Below are 21660 nucleotides of genomic sequence, written 5' to 3'. Positions count from 1 at the left end.
GTCTCCAGAGCAGTGTTGAGGTGCCACAGCCTACCTGCGCTTCCCAGCGCTCCTCCAAAGGCCTGGCATCTGCAGCATGCAGGCTTCATTCTCTCTTAAGATCTGGGGTTAGTAGCATTAAAACAGTAGCTGACAGAGACTCACCCAGTGGCCTTGCGAAAAGACCTTCTGAGCCAAGCAGAGAGCAGCAGCGGCTATCTCCGAAGGGCTGTAGTGTACCATGTCGTAGTCCACAAGGGTCAGTTCCATCAAATATTTTGCCAACATGTATAGATCCGCTGTAGCCTGGCAGCAGAAAAGTGTAGGGCATCCATGCATGGCCAAGACCCCGACAGAAGATCACATCCCCCCTCCCCACCAGCCACAGGATCTGATCTGATTCTCCGTGCCTTCCTATTCTGTCTCTCCTGAACCACAGATCCCACATTTCCTGCTATCAGTCTACCCACCTACCTCCCCTGTGCTTCCCATTTCCCTCGAAGCAGCCTCTCTCCTTCCTCTTAGCCACTTCCCCAGGGACCACCGACCCTTCACCTCACACAAATTTTGGGTACTAAAGCAGGGAGATTGTCTGAACGACCACTGTCCTTCCTGGAATCAGTGTCCCAAGATCCCTGGGAACAGGTCTGTGATTGCTTAGACTCCTAAACACGGTGCTCAAAAACAAATCACATATTTTTGAATGTGGGATCCTTCTGCTTTGTCCCCTCCCACACGAAAGCTGGATCAGTCAATCACGGTCAGCCTTGACTGACTCAGCTCTGAGGCAGAGGCCTTTCCCAGCACCCGTGACATGGTTCTTCCCATTGCAGGCCAAATAAGGGCTCTCCCACGGACTGCACCCCCTCCCCTCCCAAGTCCTCCACTGAGTTCGGTCCAAACAATTTGGTTGAAGAGCCATGGGCACACACACACACACCCCACAAAGTATTTTCTGCAGCCCAACAACACATTCTTATTAGGGTCTCCCACAAGGAAGCAGATCCCAGTGGTTGGAACTTGGAGCTAACCTCGCAGACTTTGATGGCTCTTCTCAGGAAGTGAATTGGAAGTGGACGGCCGAGGACAAAGCCCAGTTCCTTCAGGATCTTGCATTCCATCACTCTGATCTGGGCTGCCGTGTATGCTCGGTCTGTGATATAGACAAAGTCCGCGATTCTCGGCGCATAGATCTCCTCGTACTTGGAAGCCAGAAGCAGGGCAGTCACGCCCACCAGCTGGAGCTCCTTGCGGGAGACTGCCTGGACCTGTTTGAGCACACACACACACGGGATTATGCCCCAGTCAACAAGGATTATGTCCCACTCAGGCTTGCTTGTGACTAACAAGGACCTGATTCTCACAATATCATAGTTTTAGAATCAAAGCTCTCTCTGTCTTGAGACTTAAGTACCTAGAAATACAGACCTGGGACCAAGGGTCATATAGCCCAACTTCCTGCACAATGCAGGAAATTTACACCTACCTTCCCCTCCTCACACTCCCCCAATGGCCCGTGCTGTGTGCCCAGAGGAAGGCAGACAACTTCCAGGAACCTTATCTGGCCTGGAGGGAAATTCCTTCCTGGCCTCAAAGTGGTGACCAGCATTACTCTGGGCATTAAAGGCTGGGGCACCAGAGTCAAGCACTGGCTCATCTCCCTGTCTTCCTTCTCACCATCTACCTAAATTTATAATGAGAGTCATCCCAGCTCAGTTGGCTACAGCAATCAAGGTAAGATCAGTTCTTGGCAACTCAAAGCATTGCCTATGGGGACTCCCAGGGCTGGGCAAAAATCACCTATTCTTTTAAGTCCACCAGTTTCCACTAAAGAGATTTAACACATATTTAATACAAGAATTAGAGGCTGTCACCCCAGCTGACAAGGCAAATCAGAACACTGCAACTGCTCTGGTCCCCAAGGGCCACATGTAAGCATTTCAAGGGCAAGGCGGTAACGGAACCTTGTCCTCCATGCTCTGGAACAGGAGGCCAGCAAATGGCTAAATCTACAGTCAAACAGCGTGAGCGTAGAGCGGGCTTCAGCCTACTTGCAAGTAGCGATCCATGATGCCGATACACATGTAGAGCGTTTCCTGCAGGAGGTGGAACCTCGCATGGACTTGGACCAGCCAGTCCACCAGAGTAGCCCGCATCCGCCCGTTGAGCTCTGTTCCATCCAGGTAGGAGGGACACACGCATTGCTGCAGCTGTTAAGAGAGAAGGTTTTCTGTGATGTGGGTGGACTTTTCCAACTGGGAGCCAGACCACTTGTGACCAGCTAGGCCACTGGACATTGACTCAGACACCACCTTCCCCCTGATCACTACTGTCACCAGCCTGAACAAGGCAGTCTCTTTTCCCAAAATGCTACCTGGAAGGCACTTGGTGGGGAGGAAGAGAGAAGGCGGGTCCAAAAGGGTAAAGGATGACAGCCCCAAGGATCAGGTTGCCCTCCCCCTCACTTCAAACAGCCCAACGCTCTTCAACAACGGAAAAGGCAGCATCTAAACCCTGCTCATTTTGGTGTACGCACCTCAAGTTTTCTCAGGTAACAATAGATGTCCTTTACATAGTCACTGCACAGCTGGGGATCCTCCCCACCATCAGCATCAACATCTTCAATATCACTTCTGAGCAGCATCTCCGAGAAGGCTTGACAGAGCTCCTCTTCCGTAGGCGCCTCCATAGAGGTGGAAGCAGGAAGCTGATTAGAAATCAACAGGACAAACCTGAGGCCAGGCACTTCTTAAGATAAAGACGGGTCAGGAAGTTCTGGCAACCTTCTCCCTGTGGTCCTCTCTGACCCCTTTCTGCTCTACCATCACCTTTTCATCCTTAATGCCACCTGGCAACAAAGACATCCCATGAGCCTAGCAGGGCTCCGGAGTGAACTCACATCACATCTAGCAGTCTGAACAGAAAGCTCACACTTGGGTTGGTCTAGCTACACCCCCAATTCAAGAGGCACTACTTGGACTGTTTCAGAGAGGCCTGGGTCTCAGACCCATCCATTTTTTACTTCTCCCCAGGTTTGCTAACTATATAGGCGAAGTAGAGGTCCTAACATGGTCTCCCACATAAAGTTGCTTGGTGGCTAAGAAGTGGATGGTTTTACTGCACCCAAATAGCCTACTTAATTCAATGCATGAAGGGCTATGTTCAATTTGCAGGGACACAGAAAGGCAGCAGAAGAGTCAAGGTTTTTACTAGAAAGACAGAGCATGGAATTGGGGTCAGTGTGGTGCGCAGGTAGCTGTGAACTTCCCGCTTTCTGCAGGGGGGTTGGATTAGATAGCCCTAGAGGTCCCTTCTAACTGATTCTATGATTCTGTCTGCAGCGGGTGGCACATCCCTGCAAAAAAGGCAGCCTTGAATGCATTTGTGGAACAGCACACTCACTCACGCATTCCCCTCCTTCCTGAAGGCAAGCTGCCTCGCAAAAAAGGGGAGTTCTAGAAGCTGTTCCCAATACCAAAAAGGAATGCTTGTCAAGAATTCTTGCCAACTGCAAATGCAACTTCGGGAGCACCTGAGGGAGGTCTCCAGCATTGCCTCTGAAACGAGAGATTGCATCCAAAAACGCCCAACTTACCACATTTGTTGGATGGCTCTCTGTTAAGTCTGGTTCTGGAAACTGGGTTGATCTCATAGGCCCTTCAGTCGTTCCCTGGAAATTCTCTGTTTTCTGCCAAAGGAAGGCTGAATGTGACTTGCAGAGCTCTATAACCTACTTCCCTGCAGCTCACCACTGACCTGAGAGCTTACCTTGACTGCTTTGGCTCTTCTGGTTGCCAGCCTGTTGCTGATTTCTCCCAAAGGACCCCACGTGCCACCCGCTGGCCTGCCAGCCTTGCCACAGTCTGCTGCCGTGCCATCCTTCACCCGGTTTATGACCTGCAAGAGGCATCCCAGTTACTCCTCAAGGTGTGCAAGTCCACCATTAACCTTGTGCAGAGGTGGCTTCAAGTTTGGGCCATCAGCGCAGAACAAAGAGGACGCAGCCTCAAACTTCTGCAAAGAGGGAAACTGGACTTTGTGACATGAGAAGTAGTTGAATTTCATACATTCCTAGAGATGCTTTTTTTTTTTTGGGCGGGGGGGTGAAGCACGAGGGGCTTCTGTGTGGCACCGTGCCAGAGCCCATCCTCCAAGGCCTGCGGGCATCATGTATCCACCTAGTGACCACCTAGGTTTTATGCTGCCCTTCCCTGAAGGCTCGGGGCAGCTTATAACATGCCATAAACATAAAACAAGGTCAGAACATTTGAAAACAGACGCAGTTTACATTTTCTCCAGCCACGCCCTGTAGGTTGGCACCCTACCCAGAGGCATTGCTCCGCACAACCACCCTGCAGGGTAGGGCAGGCTGCGATGCGCAGACGAGGCTTCTACCCCGCCCCCCTCACCCCGGCCTTTCTTCCGCCCTCGGGACAGCCCTGCGAGGTAGGCCAGGCCGGGGGCGCGTCGTCAGGCGAGCGCGACTCACCAGGGCGCCTCTGAGGGAATCCATCGCCTCAGCGCCCTCGCGCGAGCCCTCGCGACAGGCCCTTCCCGCGCTTCCGCCCTTCAAAAAGAGAGCCCCGGCCGCGCCGCCATTGGCCCGCTGGGAACGGAGGCGCCGAATCCAATTGGCTGCTGAGCCCTTGGCCCGCCCTCCACGTGACGCGGACGACGGGGGCAGGCTCCTATTGCGGCGCCTGGGAGGAGAGGACGGGCGGCGAGGGTGGCGTTCAGTCCGCGCAAGGCCCTCTGGGAATTGTAGTCCTGCAGGGGGGATGTTGCTCAGCAGCCAGAGAGAGACTCTGCTGATGCCGGCGCTGGGGTGGAGGTCAAAGTCCGCGTGGAAACAACTGCCTTGCAAAGGGCAGGATGGATTGTGCCGCCCTAGCTCAGAGGTGGCCATGTGTGTCTTTCCAGGCGTCCAAGGACAAGTACCATGAGCAGGGGCTGGTGGGAATTGTAGTCCATTGGCATCTGGACCACCCCTGGGAAGCCGACCAGCTGAGTGAGGCAGCCATAGCTTTTCCTCCTTGCTCATCCCATAGGAACTGGCATTTAAGGGTAGACTGCCTCTGCACTTGGAAGTGCTATCAAAGCTATCCCCGGAGCATCTGCCCAAGTCTTTTTAAAACCCTCTTGGGCGGCAGCTGTTCACCGGTAACAGAAGTTACCCCCATATAAGCTAGCAGCTTCTGTCCCATTGCCGGGCAGCAAATGCCCAAAGTTCATTACCTCTTGCTCTTGCCTACTTCACAGGGCAATCGTGCAGAGAAAACACAAATGTTCCAAAGGCCATTATAACTCCAGCACAACATAAGGTTTTCTCGTGTTGCCGTCTATTGCCACTTCCTTTCTGCAAGATGGCCAAGTCATGCTGTAGAGTTTTTCCAATTCAGTAATCCTCGCCCGGTGATACTATTTATTGGCTGTCTCACACGACTTTTACAAAATATTTCCAGAACTGCTCTCCTTATGGCACATTCCCGGAAAGGTCAGACCTCACCAGTTAGAAAACACCATTTTCCTAGGTTCCAAAAGAAATCCAACCATTCAGTTTCCCACCAAATCCAACCTACTGAGAAAACCACATTAAAAAGTCTCCTGCTGTCTTCACACAGTTTTAACTGAAAACCTGATTAAATTCCAAACACAACACCGTCCCACCCTTGGAGAGATAATTTGACTCTCAATAAGCTTCCCACCCCACCCCCCCCCAAAAAAAATTTTTTAAGACTTCTTAAGGGTCACTTATCTAGTTTTTCGCTCTGAAATCCTCCCTCCTCCATTTCCAGAAGAAGGCCTGCCCAGCCAAGGCAGGAATAGAATGAATATTTGGAGAGGGTGCAGGTAACATTGAGAAACTATGCAACGCCTGGCGAAGAAGATTTGGGCCATTTCCTCTATGGCAAATGGGCAGCCCTTCTAGGAGCAGACCTGGAGGGCTTTGGATATAAACAAATATTTTCCACACCCCATCGGCTGCCCCGTCACTTGGGTCTTGAGAAGGCCAGGAAGGGGCTTGGCCAATTTCACAAGAAACAACACAAGAAACAGGTGGATTCAGCTAACTTTATTAACCTTAAAATTAAAAAAAGAGAGAGGCCTGTGACTGAGCCAAGAACCTCGCACGTTCTATGAAGTCATGGACATCTGCTAGAAGAAATGTAAATTCAAGGTCATGATTTCATGTTGGTGGGTTTTTTTCCCCTTATTTTTCTTTTCTTTTCTACAAAACCATTTTGTGCAGATTTTTAGGTGAATTTTTTAGCATAAGACTGAGGAGCCAAAAAAAGAAAAAGAAAAAAAAGAGGATGCCTTTCCTCCATATTCCTACAAACTTATTTATTCAATCCGCAGGTATCTACACAATCCAGCTAGTCAAAATCAAATATTTAGTGTTCACAAGAGCTGTTTCACAGCAGCAAAATTATTACGTTAGAGGGATGCGCCCCCCCACCCCAATGGCTAGACAGAAGAAAATGGTACATCCAAACTGACAGCAGTCTAAATGTTTTAATGTCGACATTCAAATAAATCTGCATTGTGCTGAAGGCTTCGGAGCAGGAACTCGTGATCAGAAAGGGGTGCTCTAGGGACCCAGGGGATCGGAAGGGCGTCTCCCCCGTTATTGCCAATGGGGCCAACTTGGAACGAATCAGCGCTGAGGTGCTCACAAAGCCCCAGGTTCATTTTACGGGGCCCTGAAGCCAGAGAAGCACTTTGGCATTTCCGCCCCACGTAAGAATACAGCAGCCGTTTCCCCCTCCTAATCAGGGAATGTCTTTTTTTAAAAAACACATTTATCATCTTGATCTTTATACATTTAAAAACTAAAACACATGATTAAATTAAGGTCTCCGATGTTAGTAAATGAGTGAAATCATATCCTGAAAAAGTCAACCCTATGTAAAAAATAAAAATTAAAACAACCAAGAAAAAAAAAAAACAAGAACAGACCACACGATTCTATTTCCTAAAGCAGATTAAATCTTGCCTGCAAGTTCGGAAGGGTGACTGAAGCCCATAACGTGTGCAAAGAAATGCAATACGAGGAACCATGCAAAATTACAGGGAAACGTGGTTAAGAGTTGGGGGGAAACTGTAAATTCTTTGAAAAAAAGAAAAGATCGAGAAAAGAAAGCTTTATAAATACACGGAACTGTGGGTTTTAGCATTGGGTATACCATAGATAGAGCAGACACACAGCACTCTTGAGCAAGGTTCAAATGCGTCCAACATCTGCGCAGGTAGGTCATGCCATCTTTGGTTGACTGCGGTACCAGGAAGGATGGGCGTACGAGGAGGAGCGTGAGGAGGGCTGGGGGGGGGGGGAAGGGGGTCAACTCTCACTCGGCAGCTGAGCCTCAATGTCCACTCTACAGATGGGGCACTTCTTGTTGGTGATCAGCCACTGATCGACACACACTTGGTGGAAAAGATGCATACAAGGAAGGCGCCTGTGGCAGAGGGGAGAGAGAGAGAGAAAAGAGGGGTGAGTCCTTCACAGGCATGCATGGCTCATCAGCAGAGTGAAAACAACTATCCCCCTGCCTCGCCCCGCCCCACCCCGCCCCTGTCTGTTATAATGGATCAGCAATCAGCAGCTTGGGTAGAAGGGAGCAAATTACGTTTAGGCACCTCTGGATTCCTTCTACTCACTAGGCTGAGACTTATCAATCAAAGATTATAAATCTGACAAAACAAAGTCTCAATGTGGGGAAGGACTAGGAGGAGAGAGAACAACCTCGATCCTGTAAGGGGGTTTCTCATTCTTCCCAGGATCCCTCTGGCTTCTAGACCTCTTCCCACATGTCTGCAACCTTCTCTGTCTACAGCCCTGAAGCTGTTTGTTAAATTGAGATGCCGAGACTACAAGCCTATCCAGCCATGGCAACGGTGAGGCCGTGCACATGAGACTCTCCCGTAGGGATGTGGCAGTGTGGAAGTGACCGCATCCTCTCCTGAATGGAGGGGGAAGCCTGGGCAGCCCCGTCCTCAGGCCGTCCCTCTGACCCTTCGATTCGAGCCCAGGAGCCCTTGAGAAGCCAACACGAGTTTCAGGGTAGAAGCTCTCAAGAGGCAAAGCTCATCTCGGTGGTGAGATAGCCACGTTCCCTGGCCGCTGGGATGCCCATTCCGGCACTGGGCGCAGCAACAAGGACTGGACAGGCACCCAAGGGAGCTCCCTCCCCCCGGGGAGACCCTCAACCTCCCTATGGGGCAGCTGCCTCGCACGTTAAGAAGGGGCCTGACGGTGAGTTACCTGACATCTTCTCCTTCCTCTAAAATAGATAAACAAATGGTGCACTTTTCCTCTGTGTCCTCCTCGGTCCCTTCCTCCCCATCTTGCTTGCAGTGGAGTTTCCTCTGTGAGAACCAATCAGTGGTTACCTTGTTAGTGGAGATGACATTATTGGCAAACTGAATAAGAGACATTGATGCACAGTCATTAATTGTGGCTCGGACAGTTACACATCACGACAACACATGCATTTTCAAGAGAACGCAGGCTTAAGGCCTGGAAGATTTAATACGACAAACCCCTCAGCGGCCTCCCCACACCCACGCAACCTCATTCCGGCGACCCAGAGGATTGGCAGAACCCCTAAGCAGGCAGGGGGCTTCTGGAGGTCCTCCGGAAGGGCCCTGGGTTTCAGCCTGACCCCCTCACGGCTTCTTCTACCAGCAGGGGTAGTCAAATTGCAGCCCTCCAGATATCCATGGACTACAATTCCCATGAGCCCCTGCCAGTGAATGGAATTGTAGTCCATGGACATCTGGAGGGCTGCAATTTGACTACCCCTGTTCTACAGCCTTCAAATGCTTTCTGAAGGGCACCCACTGCAGATGTGAGGCCGACAAGGCGAGCCTGCCAAGGAAGGGCAGGAGATTCCTTAGCACATTTTGGTGTGTCTGCTCAGGGAGAGTTTGGTGGGATGTTCGGAAGCCAACATGCAGCCCCCCAAGCCCAGGAAAATGGAGGCCGAACTGGAGGCCACGGCTCGCAAAGGTCACCCTGGTCATCTCCCTCCCACTGGCCACAGCTCTGCTTCCAGGACTGCAGACGTGGGAGAGGGATCTGACCTCAGGGATCTCTACAGGCGAGCATTCCAAGGAGATCCTGGATCAGCCACACAGATTTCCTGACTAAACCATGGGATGACATCCATCCCTTTGCACGCAGGCGCTACAAAAGTCAGGATTGTTATTATTGGTGGTTGTTGTTGTTTTTTAAAATAGGTTTGCATGGACAACAAACAAGTAACTTTCTCAACCAGGGTCTTGTGAGGCCCTGGGGTTTGGAAGGTATTTTTAATATTCTGCACGATTGCGCCATTTCTGGGGTTTCTCAAAGGTAAAAAAGTTGAGAAAGGCTGGCCTAAGCATTAAAAGCAGGGCTGAATAGGTAACCCCTCCCTCCCCACCGCCACCCAAAACCAAAACAGCCATTCAAGGTCACCCTCAGTAGTCTCAGCTTGGAGGGGCAGTGGGGAGCCTCACCTTTTTGTACTTGTGTGGGTAGGTACACCTTTCGATGGTTCCTTGGGAAGCTCCCCGGTTCACATTTCCCAGTCGCTCTTCCAGGTGGATCAGTTCCTGGAATCGAAGAGAACCAGCAGAGCTTGAGACCCTCCTGGCTCTGAGTCGTCCCACCTCTGCCCTCGAGCAGCAGCAAGGCAAACCCGCCCTCCTCCTTATGGGGCAAGCCCCTTCTGGGACACGGCCCTCTCTCTGCCTGGCTGGACGGCTGCTCTGGTTGGCTCTCCCTGCAATCCTGCGCATCCGCTCCGGCTGCCCATTGGCTGACTTGCTCTGATGTCACAGACAAACGTGCCATGCCGTGGCCTGGGGCCAGTTCTCACAAGAGAACGCGCACAGCAAATGCACGGGAAAAGGCAGCATTTTCGGAGGCGACTGCAGGACACCGAAGGAGAGGGTGGCCGAGGGCAGAAACGTGGCGACCGCCTCTTTCGGTCCCGGCCCGACTAGATGAGACCGGCCAGGCTTGCCCAGGGACTGAGCATGTTAAGAGTTCATTCACTCTCTGCATCCGATGAGCTGAATGTCCCTCCAGCTGCCCAAGGGCCCCCCTTTCCCTTCTGGTGCTCAACAACGCAGCAGCCCCCGTCCCCTCCCACACCGGCCCCCGCAAGCCGGCTGGCTTCTTGTGGGCCCTTAAGGCTACGAAGGGCCCCCAACTCCTGCATGACCTGGAAACAGCTTCCCTCAGGTTGCCTTCAGCACCTGCCCTGCTTCCGCAGCACGACAGAAACCCGAAATTATTTAGGAGTCTGGTTTCCTTCTCCTTTTGTTCCGCGGCGCGCCCCTCCCCCCTCTCCGAACTTCCGCTGGGTCGCTTGGTTTATCCCATTACAAACCTCAAAATTGCCCCTGAAAGGGCCTCTGAAGGAAGCTCCATCCAATCCCGATGAAATGTAACGGATGTGAGGGTAGCCCGCCATGTCAGGAACCTATTCAAATAGCAGAATGGAGTTAAATCTACTTGCAGGACAGTCTCTGGCAGCTGACTCTTCACCCTGTTCAAGGCAACCCCCTCTGGCTCGGATTCCTCTCTAGCAATCCCCTGCTGCAGCGGCTCTTCGCCCAGGGGAGAAGCCAGGCTCTGCCCAGAAAACCAGAAGGCGGGGGGAAGGCCTGTTTGCAGCCAATTCAAACGCAGGAGTCAGAATAAAGCTACGCTGTGGACCGTGGCAGGGCCTGCTCCCCAAACAGGGACCACCGTAACCAACTCCTTCCTCCACACCAGTTCTAAGAACCGCAACACACACCAGGCAGGCCTCCTCTGATCAACGGAGGGCGGTGGATGAACCACCCATTCTTCTACCAAGCAGGGGACACAACCGCTGACAGCCCCCTCCGCACAAGCGGCAAGCCCAGACGAGCATCCCAACGGAGGCATCTGGATGGCCCTCCGAGGACAAAGAGCAACAAGCAGCCACGGACACCTCCCTCCGGCAGGCTTTCAAAACTCTCGCCCTGCAAACTGTGCACCCCAAGATGTCCTGGCCTTCGCCAAATCCCACAGCAAACTACACAAGCACACAAAGTGTGGACTGGGCCGCATCTTCCCTCTGCCGCCTTCTCACGGTCAGCTGATGCACCCTCAGCCACGGCCACATGAGCCCGCCCGTTCCCCTGGAGGGCCAGAACGCCTTCCTCCGACAGGTCCTGCCTGAAGCAGACCCACCGCAAGAGTGGCCAGCGGCCCCCCTCCCAGGCCAGAAGGGCCCAGGTGCGGCCCCCAGGAGCCGGATCCTGAGCCAAGCAGAAATCAGATGCAGAGGGTCAATGGACTGCGGGGGAATCTGAGCTGGGCCTCTCCCAATTTCCCAGGTCAGAAGTGTGGCTGTCCTGTGGCCAATCAAAAGGCTTCTGTCTGAACGCTCAGTTTTGTCTGCAGTGATCTCTTAGCTTTATCAACGCCGGGAAACAACCAAACCCAGCCCTGAAAGGGCCGGCAGGCCCTCCCCACTCCTGCACCCAGTCCCCACTTCTGCAGGGGACCCCCGCCCGCCTGCCCACACGCCCACCCAGGTGTTATGCCCCGTCTCAAGGGTCCGTGGTGCCTCCGCGGCCACGCTCCTTACCATCAAAGGAAGGGCCCCGATTTGCAGGTGGTGAAGCCGGGGGGGCGCGTGGTAGTGGGCCAAGTGAGGGTGCAGCGGGCCAGGCGGGTAGGTGGCTGCCGTCACTCCTGCTTCGATGCCCAGTTCCCTGGGGAGGGAGCAGAAAGGTCTCCTCAGTCAGTAAATCAGTATTTTTTTTAACTTTGGGAAGAGCTGCAAAGAGCTGCTCTCTCCATCGCTCTGCTGGCCAAGAAGAGAGCTCCTCTAGAGTCTGCTGCACAGCAGCACATAACAACCCCCACCCAAGGGCCCCGTTTGGGCGGTCTGGACCACTGTGGGGCTGGGGCTGGGGCTGGGGCTGGGGCTGGGGCTGGGGCTGGGGCAGGGGCAGGGGCTGGGGCTGGGGCTGGGGCTGGGGCAGGGGCTGGGGCTGGGGCTGGGGCTGGGGCTGGGGCTGGGGCTGGGGCTGGGGCAGGGGCAGGGGCAGGGGCAGGGGCAGGGGCAGGGGCAGGGGCAGGGGCAGGGGCAGGGGCAGGGGCAGGGGCAGGGGCAGGGGCAGGGGCAGGGGCAGGGTCTCAGCACACCAAACGAGGAGAGTGTTACTGACCAGGCAGACCTCTCTGGAGCTTGTCGCGGGTGCGAGGACATCGTCTGGGGCACATGAATGTGATGCCCGTGGCCGTAGTTGGGGTGCATCCGGTGGGGGTGTGGCGGAGGCCGCTCGTGCGCTCGCCTAGGAAGAGAACAACAGTGGGCCACTGTGATGAGGAGACCGCGGACCCCCGGAGCCCCCTCCCCAAGACGCTCTTCCCCCTCCAGAGAGCCGGGGCGGTGCTTCGGGAGTAGGCGTGCTCTCCCCACCACCGCATGTGGGCGATCCAGGCTAACATCTGAGTGCCGCTGACCCCATTCAAGAACAGGGCAGGGAAGGAGCGGAAGAGGCGGCAGACACACCCATCTCTGGCCCGGCCGGTCTGAGCCCTGAGAAGAACGCAGCTGCTCAGAGGGGCTCCCCATGCAGCCGGCTGGTCCAGCCCTCCTGTTGCAAAGGCTTTCCCCCCAAAAAGCCTCCTAACGTCAGCAAGAGAGGGGTGACAGGCCCACCCCCCCCCATTGGAGCAGCCCCCTCCGGTCGGCCGTACGTGGGGTGCTGCATCATCCGGCGCCTCTGGACCTCCATCCTCTGGATGACCTCGTGCGGGTGCAGCCTCTGGGCGGAAGGTGCTGCGGTGGGGGGGAGGTGGTGGGAGAGGGGCTGGGGGGCCGCCGGGAGGTGCTGCGGGATCGGGGCGGCAGCACTGGCTAAGGGGTGCGGAGGGGGCGGGACGGGGTGGGAAGAGGCATGCGAGGAGGAGATGGAGGGGTGGAAGGGGTGCACCGGGTGTGGGATCACGTAGTCCACTTGGGGAGGGGGCGGGGGCGGGGCAGCGGGGGGCGGAGGCGGGTTCCCGTGGGAATGGGGGCAGGCCGAAGCTTGGTGGTGAAGAGGCCGAGTCAAAGAAGCATCTGGAAAGGGGAGAAGACGGAGGGGCGGGTCAGCGCAGCCCACCCGTCTCAGGGGCAGATCGGTGGCAATCCCGACCCCTCCCCCCCCCCCCGCCTGCCCCAATCAGCACCCGGGTCTTTCTGTCTCCATCAGACAGAGAGGAGGCGCCTCCGGGCTCTGCCCCCTCCCCAGGGAACCCACCCACCCACCCGCCCCCTCCTCTTCCCCGGGCCGTACTCACAAGGCGAGTGCATATAATGCCGGCAGGACGAGAGCGACGCCTGGGGCGGGGCCTGCGGTGGGGCGACCATGTTTGCCCCGTACCCGTCGAGGGCGATGGGGTGGCCGGGAGCAGCGCCGGCCTGGTGGCCGTAGATGGACGTCCGGGAGGAAGACCCGGGGCAGCAGGGGTCAAAGGCAGAGGCGCCCTGGAAGGAGCCGCCTGCCCCGTGGCTCCGGATGCTGCTGCTGCTCAAGTCGACGGGCAGCGCCTGCTGGGGGGAGGCAAGAGGACGGGCTTCACTGCCACGCGAGCGGCCAGAGCCAAGATGGCCCCGGGGTCCTTCCCAAGTGAGCTTGCCAGGCCTCCCCCTGGGGCCACAGGGACCGGGAGAAGAGCCCTGGCAGGGGGGCGGCAGCAGAAGGATCCCTACGGGGAATGGCCACGTGAGGAGAGGCAGCCACCGGCCCCCATGCCCCCCCCATGAAATTAGGACCCACCCCATCCCCAGCCAGGCCACAGTTCAAGCAGAGCCTCCCCAAGGTTAGGGGGGAGATCTGAACCCGGGACGTTGCCAGGGGCAGCTCTCTCTCAGCTGTTACGCGACAGCCAGCACCAGACGAATACGATGCCGGCCTCGCCACTCTCTGCCACCGGGACATGCAGACTCCACTTGCCTGGTCGTGGTAGGCGGTGCTGGCGCTCCCGCTTGGCCCGCTGGGAGCCGGTGCCAGGGGCCGTTCGGCAGGGCAGCTGGACTCGCTGAAGGGCGGCGAGAGGGGGACGCTGGCGTGGGGGCTGGGGTGGTGGTGGTGGTGGTGGTGGTGGGGCTGGAAGTGGGGGCCGGGCTGGGGGAAGCAGCCGGCAGGAGGGTGGCCGAGGACCGGGTGGCCCTGCGAGGACCCCCCGCCGCAGGGGGAGTGCTGGGGGCAACACGAGGGCAGCCGTGGCAGGGCAGGAGGGCCGGGGTCCAGGGTGGAGCTGGAGGGGTTTCCTCCTCTCGAGTCATCTGAAACGGGGGCAGAAGAGAAAGAAGCCGTCAAGACAGACGTCGCGGGAGGCTCAGGACGCCCTGCCAGGCCAGTGCCCAATCAGTCGCCCCTTGCTTATTCACAACAGAGGCAGGCTGAGGGCCAGGGAAGAAATGAAAGGGGGCCAGGGGCTGGTGCTCTGGCGGGGAGTGGGGATCCTGCAGACAAACCCACCAACCAACCCACCAACCAGGGAACAGGCCTCTTGCAGCAAGGTTTCCGCCTAACGGCAGCCCAAAGCGGGTTTCAGAAGCCGCTCCATTCGGTACCTCCTGGCGAACTCCCGGCGGCGCTGCTGCTGGCGAGGGGGACCAAAGGCTCCGGGGCTGCCGGCGCTTGGCTGCTGGAGACGCTCGAGAGGATCTCGGGGGCCGGCTCCAGGGGGGCTCTGCTGGAGCTCTCGCCGGAGGCAGACGGGGCAGGCTGGGCCTCCCCCCTGGAGGACGTGGTTGGCACGACGGTGGGCTCTGAAGGAGGCAAAAGGGCAGGCCAGCCAGGTGAGACGCCGGCTGGGGGAAGGGCAGACTTATGGCACACACACACCCCCCAGGAGAGGGGGGCTGAAGGCAGGAGAGAAACAGAGGTGGCTCGTCCAAGCAGCTCATGAGCCAGCGGTCACCGGTGAGCCTTTCCTACCCCCGTCCCTATCAGTTTCAAGGCCCTCTGAGGACCAGGATTCGACCTTCTCGGTACCTACCATCCTCATCCACGGTGAGGTCCACAACCTCCGCCGCGTTCTGCCTCAGCGGCTGGATGACGGTCGAAATCCGATTGCGGTTCCGTGGCTCCTGCGATCGCGGGGCGTGGGAGCCTGAGCTGTGACCCCAGTGGGACCTGGAATGCCCCAGGGAGGAACGAGACCTGGCAGGAGGCACAAAGGGAAGGGCGGTCATTCTGTTGCTCGGGGCAAGCAGGTTCGGGCAACCAGGAAAACGAGCGGGCAACTCAGAGGAAGTTAATCCAGGGGGCAGAGGGCGTTAGCTTCGCTGTGTTCTTGGTTCTCGGCTGTGGCGAGAGAGTCAGTGGACGAATGAAGGAAGCTGGAGACAAGCGACGATTCTAGCAAGCGGGAAGTCCGTGAGGGATGGAGACGGAGCAGTGGGAAGGGCCGCTGAGTCACAGCTGACTTCTGGCAGCCCCTCGGGGGGCTTTCAAGTCAAGAGAGGTTGGCGTCGCCTGCCTCCCCATCGTGGCCCCGGTATGCCCATCCAAGCATTGACCAGGGCCGACCCTGCTTAGCTTCCAAGATCTGCCAAGCTAGCCTGGCCCTTCCGAGTCAGATATGCTCAAGCCAGGTAGGTTCCCACTTGTGTGATTCAGCAGGCCTCTTTCTGTCTGCCACCCACAGGTGCGGGACTCCCAACTCCAAGCCCTGTTTGGGTGCTCAGCATTCCACTGGCCTCCCTCCCCCAGGACAAGGGCCACGTGAACTCCCCCCCCCCCCCGCCCAGAGGGTCAACGGGAGCCTTACCGGTAACTTTCGCCGACCGTCACAATCTCTACTTCACTGTCTGTCGAGGTCACGTTAATCTCTTCGTTGGCCGTGACTTGGGGGGTGGAGGAAGCTTCGATCACCACGACGTCTTCATCAACGCTCCCTGGAGGAGGGAGGGAGGGAGGGGAAGCGGCAGAACACACAGAAAAGGAGCACCACGTTGAGAAAACGCATGAAGAATTAGGAACGCGGCTCTTTTCAGCGGTAGTTACGTTTCACGACACGAAGACACCCCAAGGCAGCTTCCAAACACTTTTCTCTTCCTCTCCCCACAATAGACACCCTGTGAGGTGGGATGGGCCCAGAGCCACGAGAGAACTGCTCTGCGAGAACAGCCCTGAAAGAACTGTGACTAGCCCAAGGTCACCCAGTTGTCTTCACGTGGAGAAGGAGTGGGGAATCAAGCCCAGTTCTCTAAAGTCTGCCCCTCTTTCATCATTACACCCCACTGGCTCTGATGATGATGCCTGGCCCTACGGATGCTGCTGAAAGAGACTTGGCCCCCCCAACAACATGAAGGGGTCAAAGGAAGGCAGAGGAAAGCCACGTCAGTGCTCACTTGGACAGCATCAACAAGACCACAACATCCTCGAGGGGGAGCAGGCAGGCTGGGCCCAATCTCTGCTGCCGGGAGGAGACAGGAGCAACGTCTGCCTCCAGAGCTGGGTCCAAGCAGGACTGGGAGGCCCATCTCGGAGTCCCAGGCACCTCCCAGGACTGGAGATTCCCAGGCCCTTCCTTTGGGTTTGTCAGTGCGACCGTCAGCCGCAGGGCTGATGCGACAAGGCACCTGCACACAGAGGCGGTCACAATGGCAGCTCTTGCCCTGCCTATGGGGAAGGGGGGGGGGGCGCTGGCCCCCATTCCAGAGCCTGAAAGTCCTGCTGCCATGGGAGCACCGACTCCATAAAGGCAGCCACAGCCTTCAGTCTGCAGGCCACGAAGCGCAGTCCTTGAGGACAGGGAACTTGGAAGCCGCTAACTCACCAGGCCGCTAACTCCGTGCCCCTCGGGCCTTGTTCGCCCGTCCGCCCCAGCCAACGCAAGGCCCCCTCCAGGCTCACCTTGCCAGCAGCCTGCTGGGTGCTCGGGACATTGACCCGCGGGCCTCCCCCACCCCGGCCTCCCAAAAAAAGCCTGGGAAACGCCAGGCAGGAGCAGGACAGCTCCGGCGTTGGCCAAAGGGAAGCTTACCTGAGGGCACAGCAGTGCTGCTCTGGTGGTTCTCCCCAGTGGCCACGAAGATCTCTTCCTCTCCCTCCGTGGACGAGCTGGAGGAGGACTCGCTGCTCAGGTCGTTCTCGCTGGAGCTGCTGGAGCTGGGCAGGAGGGCGTACTTCCGCCTCGCAAGGACCTCCCGCTTCTTCCGCTGCATCAAAATCCGCTCCTTCTGGTTCTGAGTCCGCTGCGAGGAGCTCGTCTTCACAAACCGCTTCCGGTAGGGGAGCCTCCGCAGGGAGCCGCCGCCACCACCGCCACCACCGCCGCTGCCGGGGAAGCAGGGCCTCTTCAGCAGCAGGCCCGGCACGGGCTCCGGCTCGGTCCGAGGCCACTTCTGCGGCCGGGTGCCGTGAGTCCTGCCGGAAGCGCTCAGCGCCGCCCGGGTTTGCCTGGCGGGGGCGGCCTCCTTGTCCTCGTCGGAGGTCACCGTGTCCGAGTCCCCGAAATGCAAACTGGAGGAGGGCGAGGTGATGCACTCGCTGAACGAGGAGTCGTTGTCCTCGCTCTGGGTCTCGAGGCGCGGCCGGAGCCCCAAGAGGCGCGGGTTGGCCTTGCCGCCACAGCTCTGGACGTAGGAAGGGCCAGCCTGCTGGCTCTTGCTCTTCTTCCGCATGACCATCGCCTCTGGCTCCGGCCGGCCCCCGGCCACCTCCTTCTGCTTCTGAGAGTCGCCGCACAAGTGGGAGAAGTCCTCCCCGACCTTGCTGGCGAGCATCTCCACCTCCTCCGGGAAGCTCTTGGCGGCCTCCATGGGCTGCGGGTTCAGGAGGGCCCCCTTCAGACTCTCCGGCCTCTTTGGTGCCCCAGAGGAAACGTCACTCTTCATATCCACTTCCAGGGCATAGGCCAGGCCACATTCAGGAGCCCATTGTGACATGGGAAACGGCAGGGAAGGCCTGGGCTGAAACAGAGACAAGACGGGTCACCAGCTGGAGAGGCCTGCCTCCTGCTTCTCAGCACAGACACGCAGGGGACAGGGCTGCCGAAAGGCCCCAGAACTGCTCTAAGTTTTACTTTTTCCTCTTTTATGATTGCAGGGAGATGGGCAGCAGTAAAGCATTTGGACCGCATTGGGAAAGACTTAATAAACCCTCATTGCTTCCTCCCTCCTGCCCCCTCCCTCCCCCCAGATCTCCACTGAAAGGGGCACGAGGAGAAGCCAACAGAGAGCAGACCAGAGTAAGCTGCAGTTCACAGAATTCTTGGACCTGAGGACAACTCACAAAGCGAGCCCACGTGGGCGCCAACAAAAGGCCTGGATGTTTTCTCAACAGGACCCTTCTAGATCCAGGAGCTCCCAGAAAAGTCAGGGCATAACATTCTTTAGTGCACACAAAAAAACAGTCCCTGGAAAATTTGGACTTCTCCCTTCTCCCTGGGGGAAAGAGACACAGAGAAAGGGACCAAGACCGCGAGGGGCAGGGGCTTAGGACAAGGCACGCTCCTGGCTTCCAGCCCCCACCGAGATGGAGGCCCACGGAGCTTCCATGAGGGCCAGACAATTGCTCCTTAAGGAAGGAGGAGAGCTGGGTTTCTGCACCCCTCCTTGCGCTGCCCAAGGGAGCTCTGGGAGAACGGGCACAGCACCGGCTCCTGTGGCAGCCCTGCACCTATCTCAGAAGGCAGCTGTGCTCGTCTCAGACCCACAGTTCCATGCCTCTGCACACAATCCATTCCCATGCGCTAATTTGATTTTTCCATACTTGGAAAGCGTATGCTGACCCTAGTTTTCCAGGATAAGAGCCAAGAAGCGATTCAGCGAATCATTCACATTTAGAGAAGCCCTACCTGGTGCTGATAAATGCCATTAAACCCCCATGTTCAAAAACATCTGAACAGAGTTTGAGTCCCGGGGCAGCTGGAAGACCAACAATGCTTTATTCAAGGTCTAGGTTTTTGTGTGCATGCACACGCACACAAAACACAACACAAACAGGGTGGGGCCACACACCCACCAAGGTGTGTTAACAGCAAGAGCCAGTGTGAGGCATCCTCATGACCCTTCCAGTCCTTCTGCATCCACAGCCGCCTCACCAGCTCCTGCCCTCCACACTCACATACAGATAATGAATCCATGATATACAAACTTTCATTTTTTCTAACAACCAGAAATGTCACCACACAGTGGGTAGAGCAATTCTGTGTGCTTCACCCTATCAAGGACGGTAACTGGACAGAAGCAAAGAGAAAGGGCAGGTGACAAAGACCATAAACAATAATAGCCACCCCACATTAGGAGGCCATTCCCAAAGAAACTGCTTCAGGTCCCCCCCCCCCTTGGGGAGAAGGGCAGGGCAGAAAGAGAGTAAGTAAAACCATAATAAATGCATCCTAACCAAAGCCTTAACGTTCATAGCTGCACGAGGTACATGACCACGCCTGACCTTCTTCTGGCTATTGGAACGCTAAATAAAATAAGGAAATAGCGACCCAAAGAGGAGCAGCAAAACTGAACTCATGGTGGTCACACAGAACGCTCCCCAAATCCTTCCTCGTTCTGGTCCCACACAAACGCCCCAAACCTGGTTGGAGATCTCCATTGAAGGCGGGTGTGCATGGCAAGCAATGGTGCTCAGCGTGGTCTTTAAAAGGTGAACTTGGTCCGGCTGAAGCAAGCCCAACTCCCTAATCCTACATGCCGGATTTCATGGGCCTTGCGCCCTTCGGGGACCAGTGACCAGACGCACAGCAAGGGGCACCCAGGGGGCCAGGACGGCACAGGCGCACCCCAAAAACGCAGGGCCCGGCCCACCCCCACCTCCTGGGGGCTGCAGCAGAGGCCTCTTGGCTCCGCCTGGCCTGGCCTGGGGCCCCCTCCTAGGCAGCCTGGCCAAGCCGCAGGCAGGCAGGCAGCGCCCTCCCACCCCACCCCCCCCCGCCCCGGGACCCCTGGCAGGGCGAGGCGCAGCAGAGGAGGCAGAGAGAGCGAGCGGGCCGCCCGAGGGGTTGGCTGGACTCAGCAGGCAGCTGCCCGCAGGCCCCACAGCCTCTCTGCGCCGACTCCCCTCCCCCCCTCCCCAATCAAAAGCGAGCGGGGGGGGGGGGGTGAAGGAGGGCGCTCCCCCTCCCCTTGGCGGCGCCTGCGCAGTGCCGCCGCCTCTCCCCTCCCCTCCCCCCCCCGGAGGCTCCTGCAGGCAGAGTCCGCCCCCCCCCAGCCCCACCGCGTACCTGGCGGCCTGGCCCGAGCCCCACACCCTCCTCAGCACGGCCCCAAGGCGGCGGCGGCGGCGGCGGCGCCCGTCTCTCCTTCCTCCCCGCCCGGTCGGCCAGAGCCCCCTCAGCGGTGGGTGAGGGGGGGGGGCGGTGGGGCGAGGGCGGTTCCGTGCGCTGCGCAGCCCCCCGCCGCCCTGCCCAACCGACCGACCGCCGGCCGCTCCCTCCCTTCCTTCCTCCTCTCCCTCCCTCCCTGCGCGGCGGCAGCAGCGGCGGCGACGGCAGCAGCAGCAGCGCGACACTGGCGCCGCGCTTTACGGCAGGGCCGCCAAGCGCGCCTGCCCCGCCCCGCCGCCCAAGAGGCCGCAGGAGGCGCCGCACGACACTTCCGGCTCAGCCCCGGGGCAGGGCGTGTGTGTGTGGGGTGGGGGGCGCCGTGGAAGAAGGGGCGCCTCGCGGGCCTTGCAGCCGCCGCCACAAGAGAGTAGGGATCTTTGTGGGTTTTACCGGCTCAATGGACAAGTGGATGCAGGAGCGGGGCCCAAGATCCAAAGAGCGGCCGGCAGGATCTATTGCTCAGCGCAGCCGTCGAGGCTCAGCGCCCATGGCGTTCCGGGCAGCGCTTGCCCCCAGCAGCAGGAGGAGGAGGAGGAGGAGGAGGCGCTGCTGGTGCTGCTGCGGGCGCTGGGAAGCGGATCCCCAGAAGGGGCCTCGCCCGGCCTCCCCGGCGCCGCTGCACTCCGACTTAGTCCTGCCGCTCCAGCCCCACGCTGGACTAGGTTTTGCTCGGCTTCACGGTGCAGCTGGACTCCTGCCGGGGTTGCGTTGGCCTGCCCCGCTGGACTCCCTGCAAGGCCGGGTGGCTTTCTCTTTCTGCGCGAAGACTGAGCCATCGCACCGGAAGACCCGTTGCAAACCGCTACAGGCCAGAGGCCCAGCCCCTCGGTCAGCCATGGGTCCTTTTCTCCAGCGCGGCCCACTGGCCGGAGGAGAACACAGCAGCCTGAGACCCAAGGGATGGGGGGGGGGCTCTTTCCTGTCACCACAGGGCAAACACTGCAAGGTTGACAGGTCAAGATTGTAGCGCCTAAATCTATCCAAGAACAATAGAATCAGAGTCCAATAGCACCTTTAAGACCAACAAAGCTTTATTGAAGACCAATCTTCGTGGGTCTTAAAGGTGCCACTGGACTCTGGTTTTATTGTGCTACTTGTGTTACTGTTGCTTGTTACCATGTGTTAATTGTCTCCTTTCCTGTTTTCTGAGCCCTCGGGGAGGGCGGGATATAAATATAATAAATAAATAATAATAAATAAATAAATACTTCAGACCAACACGGCTACTCATCATCATTTGAATAAATCTAAGAAGACCGACAGGCAGACGAGCTCCAGGGAGGGGTGGGGGCGTCTACTCGGGAGTCGGCATTTCCGCTGCAGGCCCCGACAGGCCCGCAGGGCAGGCGAGGCCAGCCGCGCTCCTC

At 57.6% G+C, this 21660-nt stretch overlaps 2 protein-coding genes across 11 annotated transcripts in view; both read right to left on the bottom strand.

Moving 5' to 3' along the window:
- Positions 1-4582, bottom strand: part of CCNB2 (cyclin B2) — a 39316-nt gene extending 34734 nt beyond the window's left edge. For both annotated transcript variants that reach the window (XM_077317974.1, XM_077317973.1), the window contains exons 1-7: positions 4469-4582; positions 3748-3876; positions 3575-3667; positions 2516-2686; positions 2031-2189; positions 1011-1247; positions 145-285 (exon numbers count right to left, since the gene is read on the bottom strand). In XM_077317974.1, the coding sequence (XP_077174089.1) occupies positions 145-285; positions 1011-1247; positions 2031-2189; positions 2516-2686; positions 3575-3667; positions 3748-3876; positions 4469-4492 (954 nt within the window). In that variant the 5' untranslated portion in view covers positions 4493-4582. The remainder of the gene's footprint in view (positions 1-144; positions 286-1010; positions 1248-2030; positions 2190-2515; positions 2687-3574; positions 3668-3747; positions 3877-4468) is intronic.
- Positions 4583-6037: 1455 nt separating this feature from the next.
- On the bottom strand, positions 6038-21092 carry RNF111 (ring finger protein 111). 9 transcript variants are annotated; one of them, XM_077317933.1, is made up of 14 exons: positions 20684-21092; positions 16997-17924; positions 15779-15905; positions 15005-15168; positions 14577-14774; positions 13954-14285; positions 13298-13550; positions 12713-13076; positions 12178-12303; positions 11592-11718; positions 10362-10454; positions 9484-9579; positions 8246-8403; positions 6038-7439 (listed from the first exon to the last, which is right to left on the bottom strand). In XM_077317933.1, exons 2-14 carry the CDS (start codon positions 17898-17900, stop codon positions 7322-7324), a joined length of 3060 nt encoding a protein of 1019 aa, XP_077174048.1. In that variant the 5' UTR covers positions 17901-17924; positions 20684-21092; the 3' UTR covers positions 6038-7321. The 9 variants fall into 9 exon arrangements, with proteins under 9 accessions (XP_077174048.1, XP_077174049.1, XP_077174047.1 ...); XM_077317934.1 differs by lacking the exon at positions 20684-21092 and adding an exon at positions 20192-20439 and having other exon boundaries at positions 13298-13547; XM_077317932.1 differs by lacking the exon at positions 20684-21092 and adding an exon at positions 20192-20437.
- Between the last annotated feature and the right edge of the window lie 568 nt (positions 21093-21660).

Source organism: Paroedura picta, chromosome 18 (assembly GCF_049243985.1).
Source record: "Paroedura picta isolate Pp20150507F chromosome 18, Ppicta_v3.0, whole genome shotgun sequence".
NCBI classification, from domain to species: domain Eukaryota; kingdom Metazoa; phylum Chordata; class Lepidosauria; order Squamata; family Gekkonidae; genus Paroedura; species Paroedura picta.
This window is presented reverse-complemented; position numbering and strand designations above follow the sequence as displayed.